The sequence below is a fragment of the Primulina tabacum genome, chromosome 5, assembly GCF_025594145.1.
Source record: "Primulina tabacum isolate GXHZ01 chromosome 5, ASM2559414v2, whole genome shotgun sequence".
NCBI lineage: Eukaryota > Viridiplantae > Streptophyta > Magnoliopsida > Lamiales > Gesneriaceae > Primulina > Primulina tabacum.
In genome coordinates, this window is record NC_134554.1 from 13,009,636 (window position 1) to 13,030,553 (window position 20,918).

Here is a 20,918-nt window from a genome sequence, read left to right on the forward strand (position 1 = left end):
AAAACGATGGCAGGAAAGGGAAGTGCGAATGCTTGGATACGGTAATGGCAAGTTTTCAGCCCGTAAGAAGTAAGGTTTCAGCCCCTAAGACGGTAATGGCAAGCTTTCAGCACCTAATACGGTAATGGCAAGCTTTCAGCTCGATAAGAAAGAATTCAGTGCATAAGAAGTAAGCAAGATGTCCCTGATTAATTTGTTGCAGTTGTTAACTCAAATTTTCATGTTACTTATTTTTTTTCGAAATAGTATATTGGTAGTTTCGCTTAAGTGGAAGGCGATAATGGCTCGAAGAAGTAAATTTTCAATTGAATTCACCCCGAATTACGGTAATGTTTTCTTTTTAAATGTGATGACTTTGTGGATAAATTTATTGAGATTTATCACATTTACGGGATGTTAATATTCTGTTTGTTAGGCTGGATGCGAGAACCCACTCTTGTTACAATTAAATTGTACTACAACGGTTCAATGGAAACCAATCGCAAGAGGAAAATGTACAAAGGTGGGAGTACTGAATTCTTTGATTTTGTGGACATGGATAAGATAGGCTTGATTGATCTATGGGGTTATGCTAAGGAATTAGGATGCTTGGACAAAGATAGGTTCCGATTTTGACACAAAATCGGTAAATCTTTTACCGATGGTAGATATTTGGAAAGTGATGCTGATGTGGTTGAAATTAGGAACCATGTCCCCAAAAACTATGAAGTGGAAACTTATATTGAACATGATGAATGTGTTTCAATAAATCAGATAGATGCATCCTGTGTTTTAGAAAAACCGAATGAAGTTGAACCGAAAACAAGGGTTGGAATCAATGGTGAAGCTGATGTAGAATTTAACGATAGTGAATTTGATTTCGAAGAAGAAGAAAATTATAGGGGAAAGGGGAAAAATATAGTCATTGATGGTGATATTTCCAATGATTTGTTTGAGAGAACGCAAGGTGATGAAGGAGATGATGATTGTGCAAAAAGTGATGAGTTAGAGAGTGCATTTGATTCTGAAGAGGAAGATCCAGAAAAATTCCAAATGTATGAATATTCGGAAAATCCTGATTTGAAGCTTGGTATGATATTTGATTCAAAAAAAGAGGCAAAGTTTGCTATAGAAAGTCATTATATCAGACGAGGGATGGTAGTTAACTTTGTGAAGAATGACAAAAGTAGGCTCCGAGGCGTGTGCAAAAATGAAGGATGTGAATGGGTTATTCATGTGTCACCAATTAGGAAGGACAGTTGCTGGCAGATAAAGACTTTTGAATCTGAGCACAAAAACTGCTATTGGAATGTTAAGAACAAAAACATCAAGTCAAGCTAGTTAGCTGAAACTTTCGTGAATAAATTGAAATCAAATCCTAAGTTAGGTACCAGAGAGTTTATAGAAGAGGTTAAATCTACGTTGAATGTAGCCCTCACATATAAACAAGCTTATTTGGGTCGCAAAAAAGCATTGAAGCTAGTTGATGGTAGTATAGCGGAACAATTTAGCCGAATAAGAAATTATTGTGCTGAACTGAAAAGGTCCGATGAAGATGCTTCTGTGATTCTGAAACTGACTGATGAAGATGATGGACCAAGATTTCAGAAGCTGTATGTGTGCTTTTCGGATAACAACATTTTTCCTATTGCTTATGCATTGGTGGAAGGAGAGACAAAGGATACTAGGATGTGGTTTCTGCGGTTGTTGGATAACGATATTGGCTTCGAGAATCAAGATGGTTGGACCTTCACGTCTGATAAGCAAAAAGGCTTGATTCCTGCATTTGAGAATTTGTTTCCAAATGCTGAAAATAGATTTTGTGTTAGGCATTTGTACACCAACATGAAATATGATGGATTTAGAGGTGTGGCAATAAAAAATGCTCTTTGGGCTGCGGCTAGGGCGACAAGAGTTGAAGAGTTCAAAAGGCGGATGGAAAACTTGAAGAAGATTAATCATGATGCCTATTTATGGTTGGCAAAAAAACCTGAACAACACTGGTCCAAGGCATACTTCAGCACAATTCCAAAATGTGATATACTTCTTAACAACATGTGTGAGTGTTTCAACAGCATGATTTTAGATGCAAGAGAAAAACCAGTCATCTCAATGTTCGAAACAATAAGAAATTTGTTGATGGCCAGGTTTCAAACCAACAGAGAGAAGGCCGAGAAATGGGATGGTGTGATGTGTCCGAAAATTAAAGTTGTCTTGGCTAAGAATAGCAAGGAAGCAGCTGCTTTTAGTCCTTTGATGGCTGATGAGACACATTTTCAGATCACAGGATTACACCAGCAGCACTCTGTTGACCTGTGTAGAATGAGTTGCAGTTGTAGGAAATGGGATTTGACTGGAATTCCATGTCCACATGCTGTTTGTGCTATTTGGTGTAAGCAAGAAAACCCGGAGGCTTATGTACATCGTTTTTATAGTGTTTTGAAATACAAGCAATGTTACTCGCGATCCATCATGCCCATTAATGGACCAGCCTTGTGACCTGAATGCAGTTAGTCCCTCAATTACCACCAATTTATAAAGAAAAAGTTGGTAGGCCAGCAAAGTTGAGAAGGCGACAACCTGATGAAGTTCCAGCTTCAAGACAATCAAAGCTGAGAGGTGTGAAACGAAACAACAAATGTCGGACATGTGGTGGGTTTGGACACAATCGAATGAGTTGCAACATATCTAAAGCAAGTGGTTTAGATAGGGCAACACAAGAGAACAATGAAATGGACAGAGGTGAAACCGAAACACCACAAAATTACAACGAAATGGATATAGGTGATATTGTGGAGTTACTTTTGTTTTAATTTAGATTCTTACTTCAATTTTTAGCATGATAATATTTAGCATTTAATAGGTGACATTGAATCTGCACCACAAACATACAATGAAGCCGAGCTTGGTGCGACTACACAGGGCGACGCACTGTCAGATGAAAACGAAAGATTCATATCCAACAAAAGCGCAGAACGTGCTGAGGCAGCATTCAAAAGAAGGAAAAAACTGCAGGTTACAAACTATATGTTGTGTATTTATGATCATTTGAAAAATATTTTTTTACAAGTTTTGGTGTTAAATGATTGTTTTCAGGTAATACGACAACGAGCAACTGGAGTAACAATTAGTGGCAGCTCCAACAACATCTCATCTGTTAATGTAAATGCAACTAAACCTATTACATTTATTTTTGTGAGTTGGATATGTGTCAATTTTTTGTATCTTCTTCTCAGGTACGTAAAGTACTCAACAAACAAACGCATGTCATTGTGAAAGGCGGAAGGAACTTCGTAACTGTGTCTAATTTGAGAGCTTCAGTGGATGACCAAAGGAAAAAAACACCGATAGAATCAAGTGGAACTGGTGGTTGACGAAGTAGTGGTTGTGGACATGATCACAGAAAACAAAAAAGAACATGTTATTGTTTTGTTGGATTTTAATGGTTGTGGACATGTTATTTATTTCTTGTTGGATTTTAATGGTTGTGGAAGTGAATGTTGTGGTTATGAAATTAGTAGCTTTGAGGAATCATTGTGTTGTTTGTCTTTTATTTTCCTGGAATTTGTGGTTGTGGACATCTTTTTTCTTTGTAATGGTATGCATCTTTCTTCTTTTTTATTCATGGAATGGTTCTCTGCTTTTGTTATGAATGGCCACTTGCAAATTGTGCCAAGCTTCCAAAGAATGGTTTTTCTCTGCTTGAAGGTTCCAGTAAATTATGCTTCCAATATATAGTAAACATTGGACACAATTGTGCATTTGGCCACAAGATGAAAATGAACAATTGGACACAGTTGCAAACACAAGATGAATATTAAACATCTTACTCAAGTCAACGTTAAAGACAGATTGATGCATTCTTAATTCAAATCCCATAATCCACAAAACACATTTAGTTTTAACACAAGTGCAACATAAGCAATAACTACTCTATTTATCTTCACCAAGGTGTAGAGACTCTATTATTTCTTTGAGCTCTGTAGATAACTCTTCCATTTTCAGTGCATTTGGCGACTTTGACGTTCCAATTCCATTTGAGCCGCTACTAAGTGGGCTATTCTTTCATACTCTTTTGGTTTTCTACTCGAACTTCCATCAAATGTTGAACTTGAACATTTTGCCTCGTTACAGTTATAAGTTGCAGCTCCAACAGATTGTTTCTTCATATAATCATCGAATGATTTCAATGCCTCTTCTCTAGTGCAATAGGATTTGTGAGAAGCTCCACTGTATTTACTCACTTGCACTTGAGCCTCCTCCCAATTGTCGTAAACATCGGGTTTTCGTCCAACAAATACAACATATGTTTTTCCCTACAATAAATAAGAATTTTCAAATTTAGAAAAAATAATTATACATACAAAAACGAAGGGAAGTCAACAAAATACACACTAAATTAGTGATCATGCTACTAATCTGTTGAAAAATTTCGCAAAAAAAACAAAAAGTAAATATACATATGTAGGAGAATTACATAAAACTACACCAAATAAAATAAATCTAAGTATTATAATTATGATATCCATGTTGTGCCTAACAAATTAGAAAGATAGTGCTAACCCACCTTCAAAATTTATACTCAAAAATATTGAGATACAGTACATACATATATATATTCCATTAACGATTTAGGATCAACTCATATCCACTTCAAAATGACATATAAGATCACAAAATAAGAATGCTACGAACATATTAATCGCGAAATTACAGCAAAACCATGGAAAATAATGAAAAGCCTTCACCATTGCAGATGTTGTAGTAGATTGAATCTGGAATTGCTGAATTTTCTTCCAGTTTCCGGTGGGTTTCGAATTAGGATTCTTTGATTTGAGGATTTAGGGTGGTCGTGGGGGCTGGCAAGTAATCTGATTTGGGGAGAAATCGAATGCCGTCTTAAATAAAAGATCACGTGACATGCACATGATGTTGGTCAACGTTAATATTAACGTCTAGTTAACGACAGGGACCAATTCGAGAAGATTTTAAATACATGAAGATTAGTTAAGCAGTCAACAATGAATAGGTATTGAAATGAGAAAAACCGTAAATAATAAGGACGAAAATGAGTATTTTCCCAAATTTAAATATTAAAAAACCAGACGGCATCGTCTTCTGTTGTGGATAGAAAATCCCCGAGCTCCAAAGCCACGCAGCACAACCATGGCTTCCGTATCCGCATTCTCAATCTCGAAACCCAATCATTCTCTTCGCCTGTCCTCCTATTCTCCTCCGTCTACTTCCACTGCCCTTCAATTTCAGTTTCCTTTGGTCAAACACCATACGTACCCCCCCATTTCTTGCATTTATTCAATACCCAAGAGCAACAAGTGTAATTCTTGTAGACCCACAAAACTAAGAGCTCTTACTGAGGAAGAAGAGACCCTTGTCCCCGAACAAGAAACGCCGTCTCCTGCAGTTACCGCGGATCAGACTGTTTCTGTTTCGGTGTCGCATTCCGACGTACTCACCATGTTCTTTCAGGTGGTTGATTGTTTTACTAACATTTCATTTCGTATCGTCTTGCAATTGTTTGTTGTTTTTGCTACGACCGATGTTTTCTTGAAATGTGTAGGCTGAAGGGGCAATGACTGATTTAGCTATACCTACAGTTACCAAGGCTTTGGAGGTATTCATTTTATCTAGTTTTTTTCTTCTTTTTGAATTAAATAACCGAGCTTGTGGTAATTTGCCAAAGGTGGCTTTGTGAAGCCATATACTTTCGGGGACTAGTGTCTAGGCCAGGGCAGACAGGTCACCCCCTTTGATATTAAGAAATTAACTTTTCTGGTGTAATTTTTGTAAGAATTCTAGTTTCGCCTCCCTAAATCCTGGGCCTGTTTCTGGTCAAGAGGTGTCTTTTGGTTAAGACTGCCAAGCAGGACTAACGAATGCTGGAAATATTTGCTTCGCCTCTACAAGTAATTACCAATGTATGCATATGAGGACCTATCATTTATATACTACGAGTACCAAAAAGAATAAATCTCAAGTCATTTTGCGCACCCATTATGACTAGATTATTAAGGTTCATATCTGTTCATTGTTATTGTCACCTGATTCTTGATCCACCTAAATATGCATGGACGATTGAGCAAGGTAGCTCACTTCAATGCAAACTCGAGAGATCAGTGTGTTACTTCCAAGTTCCATCTGTGCTCCCTTTCGATAAAGTTTTTGTTGTCTAGTAGAGAAACCTTTAAGCCCTTCCTGTGATGCTTGTTGATGTTTCTGTTTATACGTTTGTAGGTGGTAGAGGGCATTACAGATCTCAAAGTACAGATTGTCGAAGGTATTGCGAGTGTGGAGGTAATTTTCATTGCTCTTTGCTTCTTATATCTTTTATGCTAACATCATAGCACACGCATTGTTGTCTGCTAACGATTATTAGAGATTTTTTGTTATGCTAGTAACACAGTTTAATTCGAAAGGTGAAAAATTGAGAAAAATAAGATTGTTTTAATACTTCCAAATAATGATATATAAAATAAAATAAAATCTAAACTCTAACTCTTGCTCGACGTTAAAAATAGTGAACTTATTTTCAAAATTGATGGACAACATTCAGAAGAGACCAAATGCGAATGCTATGTTGATTTATCAAGGAAGAGCATTTTAGAATGGTGACAAGTCAAATAAATCATATATTATGGAGCTCTAGCTTAATATATAGTACATATTGAAAGGATGTTGTTGATTGTTAACGAACATGAAATAAATTACGATGTATGTATCAGAAGTTAGTGTTGTACTCGGGTGTTGTCAACACTAACACACCACATGCAGCAGAAATTAATTATTTAATACATACGTAAATTTTAATAATACTAGCGAGATGAGAATCTTCAACTCTGAATTCTGTGCATGCTCAGAAAGACTCCAGCAGCTCTACCCTTCTCTTCTCCTAATATTTCGTATATATACTTCCCCATATCTTGACCTAAAGACAATTCAATAAAAGATTCCTACAAATTATGGAAACAAACTCTTTTAAACAAGATATCATATCTTAGAGATAAATATTAAATTAAAGATAAATTAAACCAAATCTTATAATCTAAAATGACAAAATTTTAAATAGATAATATCAATATCAAAAAATCACCCAGGAATAAAATATTTCTTTCACGCATGCATTATCCCCAGGAAACAAATTTTATGTGGAATTGAAGTGGGGAAACTATTTGAAATATTTTGTTTGTTTTCGAATGATAATCATTCTAACAGCCAAAGCACACAAAATTTGAAACAATGAGCCTTTGGATCCAACATTATATTTCGGTAAATGGCTGTTTTCTGAAATCTGGCCATCAATTATGATATGAATGTGATGGTTTAAATCATTGTGTTGGGCCTGAGACACCGAAGATATACAATGTACCCGTGATACAATTCTTCTTTCCATGTTTGTCGAACTTCTAGCTGTGTAACAATGTCATGTTGGAAATTTATGTCGTTTAAAGTGTAGCTCAACACCATTAAGCTTATGTTTTCTTCCATCTGTAGTTAACCAAGCAAACAACAGTACAAGCAACTGGTGTGGCGTCAAATTTGGTTGAGATAATACAAGGCTCAGGCTTCAAGTTACAAACATTGAATTTGAGCTTCCAAGATGAAGAGGATTTCTAGATATTCTACTCCTAAACAGTTGGTTTTGCTTTCAACTCACCAATTTTCGACATTCTGGTACCTGACAAAGTGTATTCTAACTATCACAGTTGAGCTTATAATCCTTTCTCTGTTCATCATCTGTCAAAGTGTATTCTGTATAACTCTGTTTATTATTCTGACGAGTGACTAAAAAGTCAACATATCGGTTGTGGAGACTTATCTCTGGCTTCGTATATTTTTTTCTTGCCCTTTTGCTTTTGGTGCACAAAGTTTGATTGATACCATTATTTTTTCCCAAACATCTTTAAAAAAAAAACTAAAATGGGATTTCATCTTGGCTAGGATGGAGATAATTGAAATTGTAAGGAAATATTACCGAGCCCGTTTGGTATAAGAAGCTAAAATTTAAAAAGTGTTTTTTTTTTTAAAAAAATGCTTTTTTTAATTTTTAACTTGTTTGGGTGGGCTTCTAGTGCTTAAAAATGCACTTATTTAAGTTGAAATTAGAGCTTTTTTAAAAGTCCTATTTTAGAGCATTTTTCACTAGTTTTTTTTAATAACCTTAAAAAACACTTTAATGATATGTATCCACACATTTATTAATTTAAAAATTGCTTTTTATCTATTCATCTAAACACAATATTAACACAATTTTTACTTAAAAAAGCACTTTTAAAAACCAACTTAAAAAAGTACTTTTTTAATCAAAAAACTTTTGATACCAAACGGGCTCTACAACATAAACAACCAGCATATTAAATTTATTTTTTCAAAAAAACAAAGAAGGTACGACTTCCCAAGATGATTAACACAATTATTTTCGTCACCACGATATGGGGGACGTGTGTTGGGGATTGAAAACAAATTCCCGAGGATAGGAGTATTCGGTTTTTGAGCATTGAAAACGTAGCCACGGTGCAGAAACCTTGCATTATTTGACGCTGCTTAAACTGTGTTCGTCACAAATGTGTAAATATAGCAAATGGACACTCTCTAAAGAAGGGAAATCATTATTAAATTAATGAACACTCCATAGAGCCAGGTGAGATTATCTTTTTTGTTTGTTGCATTCCCATGTTTCACTAAATTTTACCAAGAAAAAAAAAATTCTATCTGGTGCGGTAAACTTCGGGAAACCAAGCCCACTAAATTACTAATTCACAAAAAAATATTATTTTTGGGTAACAATGGCTATCAACTCTACCCTTTTTCTGCTAGCCTTCGTGCTCTTGGCTACTCGATTGGTAAGTGAAATGGCACGTAACCGTATATTAGTTTTCACAGAGATTAGAGCTACATATATATTTTACCATCTTGTGAATGTAAATATGACTACATATGTCTGTACTTTGTTTCTGCAGGCTTCATCTTTGGAAGATAGGGAAGCTATCGAAAACGAGGTGATTTTCTTTCCTCTTTGCACTATGTTTTTAGAGCACCCTAACTTCCAAATTCATGAAATTACTGTGAAAGTTTGAATATTTTTCGATCCCCGTTGTTTGGCTTGCTTACTAGTCCTATATATATTTGGATTTGCGATCATCTAGCATCATCGTGATCTTGATCATGATCATCGTTATTCAAAAGCGCCTGCTAAGGAACCAGCTCATGCCCCGGCAAAGGCTCCTGCTCGTGCTCCAACAAAGGCTCCGGCTCATCCCCCAGTGAAGGCACCAATGCATCCGCCGGTCTTCCATCACACACATGGTATATATAAATATGCATGATCGAGATAAAAAAAAAGGAAAAAAGAAACAAATAATAATTGTTTTTTTTAATCAAATATCTAATCGATAATTTGTTTTTGTAAATCGCAACACATGCAGTGTGTGTGGAAAAGTGTAAAACACACTGCAAGGGCATGGGACAAAGAAAGGGGTGCATGAAAACATGCACTGCCTGCTGCGCCAAGTTCAAGTGTGTCCCTGATGGATCAAAGCTGTACTGCAAAAACTGGGACGGAGTTGTGATCCGTGGCAAGATTGTCAAATGCCCGCGAAGAAATCAGTAATTATATGTTCAAAACTTTGTTGTTGCTTCGATTTTGTTACTGTTTGTGTCGGAATAAATGCAGATGATGCATGGAGTTGTCCACTTTTGTCTTTAACTCATTGAATAAGATAAAACCACCCGTTTCCAGCTTTCTAATAATCTTAATTCTACAGTTGGTTATATAATTAAGCTGTCAATATGATAAATCAAATTTGTAGTCGTTGTATTTCGGTGTATACCGGTTAAACTTCTTAATAACATAATAGTCTACAAATCACTAGTTTGACAAACCCTATGTGGTAAGTTCGTTCGAGAAAGTATTGATAGGAGAATCGAACTCCTGATCATTAGTCAATCATTTACCGATTTCACAAACTCAAACACCCTTAGACTAAGACCTGTATATATTACACGTTAATCCTCCTGTAATTAATGATTTGCTTTGTATGCACATCAATGCGTCGTGTCCGCAGCCGCTCGCTTAAATTAGTTGAATAATTAATTATATATGACGTATTTAAAATTTCATGACAGTATAATCAGCCACCACTAGCTTGTTAATATATATGATCTAATTTAACATTAAACAAGATTTAGTTAACAGCTAGCTAAGACCTTCGCATGCATATACAGATTGTGACTCGACGTGTGTGTCTATATATATATATATATATATATATATATATATATAAATAAAGACAGTAATATTATTATCACACTCAACATTAATTATATAATAAATTAGATAAGGATGAGGAGAAATTTCACTCTTAGAATCAGTAGTTCGAATTAACATATGAGTGGTCTGATTCGCTGAAAATGCACAAAAATGATATTACAATTAGGTAAATCTGATGCCAAGACTTTACGGTCATCTGAAATAACCGAAAGCTTGAAGAATCTAATCTGGAATTATGGAAAGCATCGATCATGGGTTGAGCATCAGATTCCAAAATCACATTATGGACACATAAACCCTTGAGCAGCTGAGAGCTTCACAAATTCCCCAATGCTTCTGCGACTTTTGGGGAGTGATGGCCTGAAATACTACCATATATTCAGCTATCAAATTGGCATGGGAATCTCGAAGAACATAACCAAAACAAACACGGTGAATATTCGAATGATAAAGACTGTCCATGACAGATTGGTATAGTAAAGTACTAGGTTTGCACTTAACATTCCATACAACATCGTTCTTGTTTTGCCATATAGTCCACAAAAGTGCTGCTGTAATATCAACTTCTTGGTGAGTTGGGTTGGCCACCACAAACTTCCACCAACCCACAACAGAGCGAGCAGATCCAACATTACTGCCTATATAGGAAATAGGCCAAACATTTGCCAGCATAGTGTAGATATACAATTTTGATATTTTTTTTATCACGCCTGTTTGAGTGTCACCTTATTGATGTACAGAGAAGTCGACAATATGGATGAACAACATAATAAAACTATATATACATAAATGTATGTTAACGGAATTATGCAATTGCATTTGGTTCATGAATACTAATTTCAAAATGAAGTAGTGCACGTTTTGATAACTCGAGTTGTATCTCATGGAAATTTATGTAAGTATGGACTATAGTTTTTATTTTTGCGATTCTTTATGAGAAAAGATTTGGATGCATATCTTTTCCTACAAAATAAATCAGACAGAAATATATAATTTTATCAATGAGAAGGAAATTACAAATTGTTATAAAACGAAAGTTGGACATCAACTAGCCAAACAATACTTGCAAATTAGATGTGATATGGGCCTTTTTTTTCCATGCGATGTCCAAAGTTGTACTGTGTCTGTGATCGCCATGTAGGCTAGGAGAGTCCATGTTGTGGACCCTACAGTCCCGTGATTGGTGGCACGTGTGTTCCCAATCCCAATGTGAAAAGCCCTCCTTACCCTCACCACCCAAATCCTCTAATTATCTATCATCAGCAAAAAGCAAGCTCACTTAAAATAGAATCAGCATTGTAATGGCTTTCCTTTTGCTTCTTCTGCTCCTCTCCCTCTCCCTCTCCCTCGCCCCCGCACACTCCTCCTCGCCGGCACTCCTCTCCGACACCTACTACTCCGAGACATGCCCCAAGTTCGACCATATCATGGAAGAAACCACCACCAACAAGCAGATCAACTCCCCCACCACCGCCGCCGCCACTCTCCGAGTCTTCTTCCACGACTGCTTCGTCACCGGCTGCGACGCTTCCGTTCTCATCTCTTCCACACCATTCAACAAAGCCGAGCGCGACGCTGACATCAACCACTCCCTCCCCGGAGACGGATTCGACGTCGTCGTGCGGGCTAAGTCCGCCCTCGAGCTCTCCTGCCCAGGCGTCGTCTCCTGCGCCGACATTCTCGCCGTAGCCACTCGGAATCTGGTAGTCATGATGGGCGGACCCTTTTACACCGTCAAGCTAGGCCGCAAGGATTCCTTAACTTCCAAATCCGACTATGTGGAGGGAAATCTGCCCAGACCCACCATGTCGATGGATCAAATAATCCATATTTTCCAATCCAGGAAATTCTCAATCCAAGAAATGGTGGCATTATCCGGAGCCCACACCATCGGATTCTCTCACTGCAAAGAGTTCAGCTCCATTCTGTATAACTACAGCAGAACAATGGAATCCGACCCTTCTTACAATTACAATTTCGCCAAGTTACTAAGAAATGCCTGCGCAGATTACAAGAAAAACCCGACATTATCGGTGTTCAACGATGTAATGACTCCCAACAAATTCGACAACGTATATTACAGCAACTTGCAAAAGGGTTTGGGACTAATGTCATCGGACCACGCCCTGAGCTCAGATCCGAGGACCAGAGGCTACGTCGAGCTGTATTCCAGAGATCAAAAGGCATTCTTCGATGCATTTGTGAGTGCAATACAGAAGATGAGTGTGTACGGCGTCAAGACTGAAAGAAACGGCGAGGTTAGGCGCAGGTGTGACGCTTTTAACAATTAATTAATTACACATCAAGAATTGAATTTTTCCCTTCTTTTATCGTGTTAAATCAAATGTTTCGAGTCTATTTTTTTTTTTTTTGGTTTTCAGAGAAAGGAAATTGTTACTGTTCTTGTTGTTCTACAGTTCCATATATTTATATTTGATGTTTGTGTACAAGATTATCCAGAAATCAAAGTTGAAATAGAGAGATTCATACAGTGGCTGCAGAATTCGTTTTATTTTCCTTTTCTTAAAAAAAATCAGAGCAGAGTTTGCTTTATCTGTCTCATTTTGTTTTTCTTGCCTGACTTTATTAATCAATAGCTCATTTTTGGTAATTTTGAGGAGAACTTCAATTGTTTAATGCTCGTATTTAGTGTTGGATTTTCTATCAGACAGGGGATCGAGGTCGTTCGATACAATTTCTTGAATATTTTACTTCAAGAATCGCTCATCTCTGACCGCCCCTTGAAAATAGAATTCTCCTGAAAATAGTTGTAGGATTGCAGTGTTGAAGATCCGTTGTGCGTAACCAAACTGGAACGAGAGTAAATGAAAAAGTATCTTTACATTGCCCATTCTTTGAAAATGATAATTATTTGGCCGAAAGTCCACTTGATATTATTGCTTTATGAGAAAAAAATAGTCGGAATGAAGGTTGGCATTTTGTCTGTGTTTTGGCTCTTGACTGTCATTATCGATAATTCATGCAAATGCCAACTCAATTTTGATTGGCACATGCATGTTCTCTTCTCAAATGGAAGACAACTTTTTGGTTCTGATTTACGCGTTACGCCACTACATGATGTATATATAATAAATATTGCGTTTGTCTGTATTTTCTAGGATTAAGAATAGTGACGTATTAACTAAAGTCAAAAATCAAACTTCACAAACTCGTATTTTTTCAAGTTGAAAGCTAGACATAGACATTATGATCCCCCGATGTGAGGAGTAAAAATTACACCAAAATAATATTCACTATATATAATAAATAATGAGATTACAGTCAATTCACAACCAAAAATTGTTGGAAATTTTGATTAAATTTAGTGTTTGAATAAAAATTATGTCTCATGAATGTGGGAGTGTCTTTTGGCTCTTCACATTCTTGAGTTAATTGAAGAGTTTTGGATCTTCGTATTCTTGAGTTAATGGGAAGATTAATTAATCTTGCATTACTCTTGCTGTGCATTTTGGGGCTTATAAATAGTGTGTTCATTTCCTCATTTCATACACATGAAAATTTTATCTCTTTCAAGCACTCTCTTGCATTACATATTGTTATCTTTCCATTTGTCTCCGTTAAATCTCGGTGATAAATTAAAGGTAAGTTTTCAGTTCGTCGTAGTAGTGTCTCGTGCTAAGTCACTGCTGGTTGTTCCGTTGTATTTTGGGAAATAGACGTCCAAGACGATCCTTCGAAGCACATATAAGAGGGGACGAATCTGTTTTAAGGAAACTGTACACGCTACAGGCCTCGATTTGGTTTTGATTTCCTTTGCACGATATTTTTACTGTAAACATCACACTTATTTCGATTACTGTTTTATTTTTACGAGTTCGTATCTAAGCTATTGTTATTAGCATTGTTCTTAACAAAAACAACTGATACACACACAATCACAAATTACTATCACAATAGTGAGGTACATTTTGGTGGTGGGGATTGGACTTGGATCTGTCTATCGACCAGAGTAGGTTCTGTTCTGACTAGTGGGCCATTGAATATGCTATTAAAATTTCAACACAATCAAATTTCCACAAATGACTATCGCAAGCAAACGGTGTAGTTCGTCGTCCAGAAACCAATTCAAACGATCTCCACCTTTCACATTTCAACTTGATCTTACGGTATTATTTGTTGCAAACTTTCTGCAAGGCTGTGAAAATTTGAGAACTCTTCCTCTTTATCTTTTATGTGTTTTTTTGGTTGTAGTTTAACAAGAGACACATATATATATATGAAAAAACCGAACCAAAACTTTTTACTTCCAAAACCATTTCAGTGGCATATGTAAATATTTAAGTCCAACTGTCCACTCTAAAACTTGTTGAACTTTAAACAAAATTACCAGTGAAAGTTTCATGATGTAATAACAGGTGGGCTGAATTCTTACTTCACCTCTCGAGAATCTAAACTTGTGGATTTACTTAAAACTTGAAAATAAATAAAAAACTCAATGTTGGAATGAATACCCTTGATAACAAGAACACCGCCATGCCATCGTCGGAAACAGTACGTGCTGAATCTCAAAACACTCTGAAAAATTCCTCGTTCCTCAACGAAGATAAATCTTGGTGGCGCCGGCCACAAAAATTGTGTGAGACGGTCTCACGTGTCGTATTTTGTGAGACGGATATCTTATTTGGTCATCCATGAAAAAACATTATTTTTTATGCTAAGAGTATTACTTTTTATTGTGAATATATATAGGGTTGACCCGTCTCACATATAAAGATTCGTGAGACCGTAGACCTAGTCCAGTAAAAAATGGAGACCTGAAGCGTAACGTTCCGAAATTTCATGTATAAAACATGGTCACTTCAATTTTTATTTTTATTATTTTTTTAAAATGTGGTTTCTTGGGCCACCAGTCCCCATTGTACTTACTAAATTCACAACCCAGTCCCCGAAATAAATTAAGATTTGGACTCAATAGACCAAAAGATTTGGACCGAAAATTATAGCTTCAGCTCAAATATAAGCCTAAAATCAAGTTTGGAGAAAGAATGCCAAGCCCGAAACAATGGTGCACCTGTAAATGGTTTTGCAACTCTTGTACAAAATCTAAAATTAAAATTACAAAACTTCAAATTAAAAGAATGTAATAAACTTATTAAATATTTTAATAATTTAAATATACTAATCTTATTTCAAACTTTAGTTGGAAGAATGTTTTTATAAGAAGAAAATCTAGACACTCGAAAACAAATCCCCATTATTTGGGAATTTCAATAAAAAGTAAGGAGATTATACTTGTCGAAGAAGTTAAAAAAGTAGGCATAATTCTTCAATATAAGCATCGTATCTAACTTATATGAATTATTTTTTATATAGTATTCATACAGTTTTATTATTAATATGGTGCAATATTATAATGGTTAAAAGATCTTATTAGCTTATTTTAAGGATATAACAACATGTTTTTAAAACACTTACAATAAATACCCATGTTTGATTTAATTGCTGCAAATCTAATACTTTGTTATTAACCACTCACGAATTTCTCTTAAAATCATATGTTATATTTAAGAATTTTAAGTTTTCAAGTATATCATAAACATTAAAGAGTTATGGTATTTTTAAAAGACAAAAACTCCTATAAAATAGCATCACATATCAATTATATGAGATAGATCTCAAACCTGACTCCTTCATTAAAAATATTATTTTTGTCAAAAATTTATTTTTTATTTTATGAATAGATAAAGTTGACTCGTTTCACGAATAAAAATTCATGTATCTATCTCATGAAAGATCTATTATTCCTTAAGAGAGGGATTTCTAATAAAGCTTGTAGAGATAATACACCTAACACAAAAACTTGGATCAAGATTAGTATTCCACCCAAAAGATGGAGTAATCAAGATTTCACAATGGGAAAAAAAAACTGGTCAAGTTAAAAAACGAAAAGTCGAGGGAAATATTATAAAATTGAATACTTCTTTTGTGAAACGATATCACGAATCTTTATTCGTTAGACAAAATAATCATGCTCATATTTACAATAAAAAGTAATACTTTTTACATAAAAAGTATTACTTTTTTTCATAGATGACCTAAATAAAAATATTTCACAAAATTGATCCATGAGACCATATCACATAAATTTGTGCATAGAATTTTGATATTACAAGTTTTTCAGTATAAAAAGGGCTTAGTCTAGATATATAAAAATATTTCTGTCAGATATATAATGTAAGTTTTGACAATAAAACAAGGATCGGTACCAAAACCGATTCGAGGAAAAAGACGAGCAAAAGTTCAGAGGTGCATGCATGAAATGAATTAGCTAGTCGTTTACCTGAATCTTATAATCATGAAAAATTTCAGCTTTTGAAAAATATATATATGTTCTGGGTTACGCAAAGTTAGCCAAAAAGTAGAGACACGGAACCATATAATCATTACATGTACAATTTACCAAATCGATGTTATTCACACACCACACAAATCGCACCTTCAATTTCATCACTTCAATTCTAATCAGGTAAGATGGGATTATTTCGATGGATATTGCATAATTTCAGTTTAAAGAAACTAATTGAACTAAAGTGTATATATATATACATACATACATACACACATATATATATATATATATAATCTTCAAAAACAAATTTCAAATAAAATTTTATTCTAAAAAATTGAATGATGAATTCAAAATACTACATACATCTCAATTCAAATCCTCGAGATCAACCCTTCGGCTATATGTGTTTTTTTATAAAATAAAAAGTGTGGTATACCTTGGTAACCTATTTTACAAGTTGTTACAAGTTATTACGTTAATTCGAAAGTTTAACCAATGTACACGAAGTGTTACGACAACGAACGTCATGAATGAAATATTTTTTACTAAATGATAAATATATTTTACTAAATGATAGATTAATTAAGTAACTCTAGCTGCGTACGAGCTACGAGTATGAGACCCTACGTAAGCAACATGTTTACCAACATTCAAACCCTAATCAATTTGTTCAATCTTAAAACATACATAGATCTGTCGCCATTAAGAACATCAAAACAAGAATATGCAATGAAATATATGTAGAGAGAGTAAAAACCACATAAAAAAGAAAGATCAAACTTGAACAAATACAACACAAACATCTGCAGCAGCAGTACAATATTAGTAAATGATCGTTGCTTCTGTCTTCTTGTAATTAAAAAATAAAAAGAAAACCCTAATATGATCAGCACAACAGACATAATTCACACCCAATTAATCATACATATTTATTTACCTTTAGAGACGTTGTTTTTCCGGATCGGTGATAACTAATAATCTTTTTACAATACAGTGAAAAAAGAACAAACACACAACCTCCGATCCCGCCAGCAAGAAGTAAAAGTTGCTAGCTTGATCTGGTAAATTGATCGGACCATGATGCTTGATTCCCCGTTGAAGAAACAGTAAATAAGAAGAAAAGCCACTGCTCATATTTCTGGGATCGATCCAACTCTTGACTAAAAAGCAAAGAGAGGTAAAATTAAAATAAAACCCTCTTTATATTTTTTCAAGAAAGTTGAACCCATGTTTTTCCCCCACTTTTCACCTTTTTCTTCTGTTCTTGAAATCAATGATGATTAAATATTGGTGGCGCATGCCATGTTTTCTGACTCTTTTTTTTGTTCCTTTTCTTCTTGGATGGGAATAATGATGGTGTAATCAGATTTGACTGTGTGGGTACAATGATGGGTGCTTTGAAGAGGTGAGGTGGTGATGGTGGAGGAGGTAGTGGCGGGACAGAGGAGGGGAAGAACATGACGATTTACAATGATGAATATTATTACTTTAGGGTTTGTGGCGTTGAACCAGGGAGAGAACTACATATATATCTATATATATATATATATATATATATATAATATATAATATATAGAAAAAATGTTTGTGTGGGGTAAGTAGAAACGAATTATTTGACAATTTTATTTGAAATGAAATTAGTTAATAAAATAAATAAAAATAAAAACTAATTTTTTTTATAAATCCATATTAATCATATTTATGAAGTTTTTATTGTGACGTCCTAAATTCGAAGATTTTCATCATTGTATTAAGACGAGTTTTTACAGCGTGTTTATGTAATCACTCACATGCATCATAAGAAATTTTCCAGTGGTCCACACATCCTATAATTGCATCAAGTCATGTACGCTTAGCTTTGGATTGTTGGATCAATTTTATTTATATGAGCTTATATATGAATAATTATGTGTTGTGGGTTGTCTATTAAGCCCAAAATAAAGTGGTCAATTAAGGTTTCGGGTTATTGGGCTTTAATGTATCTAATAGCTTGTGGGCCTTTAATGTGTAGAGGCATAAATGTAATTTCTGTTTTTATGATGGGCTAAAACATAAATATCAGAAGATAATGATAAACATTATCTATATACATGGGTCATGGTCCCCAGATCTCGCGTAATCACTTTCATTATTCTCTCCCCCATTAAGAAAATAGTTCTGAAGAGAAACTAAAGAATTCTCTCAAGGAAAGAGCGCGTAGATCTGGAAGATCAAGACACGTTCTAAAGAATTCAGGATTATGGCTTCAGGTACGCTTCCACTTAAGTTTTCAGTCAAATTCTTATTGATTTAGCGTGATAGATTCCGTGGTTTATGGGTTTTTCTCCAACATGGAGTTTTTATGTAATGAGCTTCCGAAAAGAATATGAACCTTCTTGATATGAAACACTTCTCAACTGCACAGTTTCATACTTGAACAGTTTGAGAATCCCTCTCATTGTAGTACGAGATCAGTTCATTCATGTTCTCTTAGCCTAGAAGCATGCCAAGAGCCGCTCATTATCCGTACAACTTCATGGCATCGACGATTATCCTCCGCCCTCTTCGGCCCCAGGGCGTCACATACCCACCAGTTTTCGCTTGGTTTGTCCCCGTACCACACCGTACTAAAAGAGGATCGAATCTTATATCAAATGTAATGCCCCGTATTCGACGATTGTTAGCACTGTACCAAGATGAGTCTTTTTGGCGTGCTTATGTTCTCTTTCACACGCCCCCTTGCGTCACCCCCCGTTCTCTTCGGCCCCTAGCGTCACATTCATGTTTTCACATATTTATTTTAAATAATTTATTTTTCGTTATATTATTTTGTTTGTTATTTGTCTTCTTCTCTTGAGTTCTTAGTGAATACAAATATTTTCTCCTTATATTTAGTAACAATGGAGTACTTTCTTGGTCCTAAATGAAATGCTGATGATATATTTTATGCATCTTTTGTAATTCTTCAGTGAGAAATTATACGTCCACATACAAAGGCATGAATGATTAGTATTATTACTCCAATAGTATTTTATCCTTATTTAGTGAGTGTTTAAGAAACTAAAATAATTCTAAGAATTCAAATTAAATAGAAGCATATTATTACTAAAATAGCATAATAAATATTATTATATATTTGAGACGAATGAAATATTATTATTATTAGTGGTGCAGGTCAACCATAGTGTCTAGGCTATGGCCGAGTATTTAAAGTCAAAATAAAGAAAATAACCTAACATTAAGGAATTAGTTGTGGCTTCTGTTTGAAGACCTAGCCGGCGGCACAAAAGTATAAAAGGGCATATCCTCATGTCATATTTTACACGGATAAAACTCATGCCATAAAATATGATTACCATGTGAATTCAATATACAATTTACATGTAACTTGAGTATATTTGAATTATTAATCGACCATAAGTTTTCTAATTTCACATCCATCAAAATATAAAAAGGTATATTTTTTTGGGGGAAATGCCGATTTTAATTATGTTTATATTGAATCAATTTAGTCATGTAATTAATTTGTCATTTTTTTTTCAAAATCATGTTAATAAAGGACAAATATATTTGTTAAAATTTATAATTACGTTATTAAACGCACGTTTATATCTCGAAGAAATTTTTTTAACCATATACTTATAAAAAAAATTAACAATAAATTGAGCATTTAATTACATTATTTTGTGGAAATTGATTAAAATGCAGACAAAATATTTTTTGTCAGCCACTTCACATGTTGTACCTCATGTAGGATTCATGTATGATGCGAATGATGATATAAAACATTTTTATTTTGATATAATGATCCCATCGATTTCCATAGTATGATCATTTCTCATTAATACAGATCCTCATGAGACTGGTTCATAATGATCGAACCATTCTCTCTGAGACGTCATGTGCCATGTAGCTCTGGAATCCATAATCCACGTGTCACAAAAATTGTGTATGTCTCTGCAACTGTTGTTGTTCGCTAAATAATATTTAACTATTGCCTGAAATATTGGCCACATTTCCTTGAGAACCCTTCTCTATACCCGTACACTCTTTCTTGAAGTTTCATTTATCATTACATTTAAAGCAGTAAATATTTTTTTTTTTACTTCTTGACTTTTATCTACCTCGCATTTGGCTCCTACTAGAGTCACGGTCCATAAATCTTTCTCTTATCATCGGTAAAACCTCTGCATGCTTTGAAATTACAAACCTATCATCCTTGTTCTTGCATTAACTTTCTTATCTGAGAACCGTAGTTAAGACATCGTCGAAATTTAAAAAGTCTGTGAGGATATTGTTGGTTAAATCGATGATAAGTTGATTATATAAATTGGTAGACTTTGAAGTAGAAGCTCCACATGTTTT

General features: G+C 34.8%; 4 protein-coding genes across 5 annotated transcripts; all 4 read left to right on the forward strand.

Moving 5' to 3' along the window:
- Positions 1-1,656: 1,656 nt before the first annotated feature.
- On the forward strand, positions 1,657-3,502 carry LOC142544802 (uncharacterized). Of its 2 annotated transcripts, none has more exons than XM_075651837.1 (3): positions 1,657-3,008; positions 3,076-3,141; positions 3,216-3,502. In XM_075651837.1, the coding sequence occupies exon 1, from the start codon at positions 1,669-1,671 to the stop codon at positions 2,476-2,478; it is 810 nt and encodes a 269-aa protein (XP_075507952.1). In that variant the 5' UTR covers positions 1,657-1,668; the 3' UTR covers positions 2,479-3,008; positions 3,076-3,141; positions 3,216-3,502. The 2 variants fall into 2 exon arrangements, with proteins under 2 accessions (XP_075507952.1, XP_075507953.1); XM_075651838.1 differs by having other exon boundaries at positions 1,657-2,994.
- Positions 3,503-5,074: 1,572 nt separating this feature from the next.
- LOC142546737 (uncharacterized) lies at positions 5,075-7,828 on the forward strand. The gene is made up of 4 exons (XM_075654615.1): positions 5,075-5,466; positions 5,558-5,611; positions 6,232-6,291; positions 7,489-7,828. Exons 1-4 carry the CDS (start codon positions 5,146-5,148, stop codon positions 7,609-7,611), a joined length of 558 nt encoding a protein of 185 aa, XP_075510730.1. The 5' UTR covers positions 5,075-5,145; the 3' UTR covers positions 7,612-7,828.
- A 927-nt stretch (positions 7,829-8,755) lies between these two features.
- Positions 8,756-9,732, forward strand: LOC142546739 (uncharacterized). The gene is made up of 4 exons (XM_075654617.1): positions 8,756-8,837; positions 8,955-8,993; positions 9,141-9,300; positions 9,420-9,732. Exons 1-4 carry the CDS (start codon positions 8,781-8,783, stop codon positions 9,602-9,604), a joined length of 441 nt encoding a protein of 146 aa, XP_075510732.1. The 5' UTR covers positions 8,756-8,780; the 3' UTR covers positions 9,605-9,732.
- A 1,795-nt stretch (positions 9,733-11,527) lies between these two features.
- Positions 11,528-12,767, forward strand: LOC142546738 (peroxidase 31-like). Its single transcript, XM_075654616.1, has one exon. It carries the CDS (start codon positions 11,566-11,568, stop codon positions 12,553-12,555), a length of 990 nt encoding a protein of 329 aa, XP_075510731.1. The 5' UTR covers positions 11,528-11,565; the 3' UTR covers positions 12,556-12,767.
- Positions 12,768-20,918: the final 8,151 nt, after the last annotated feature.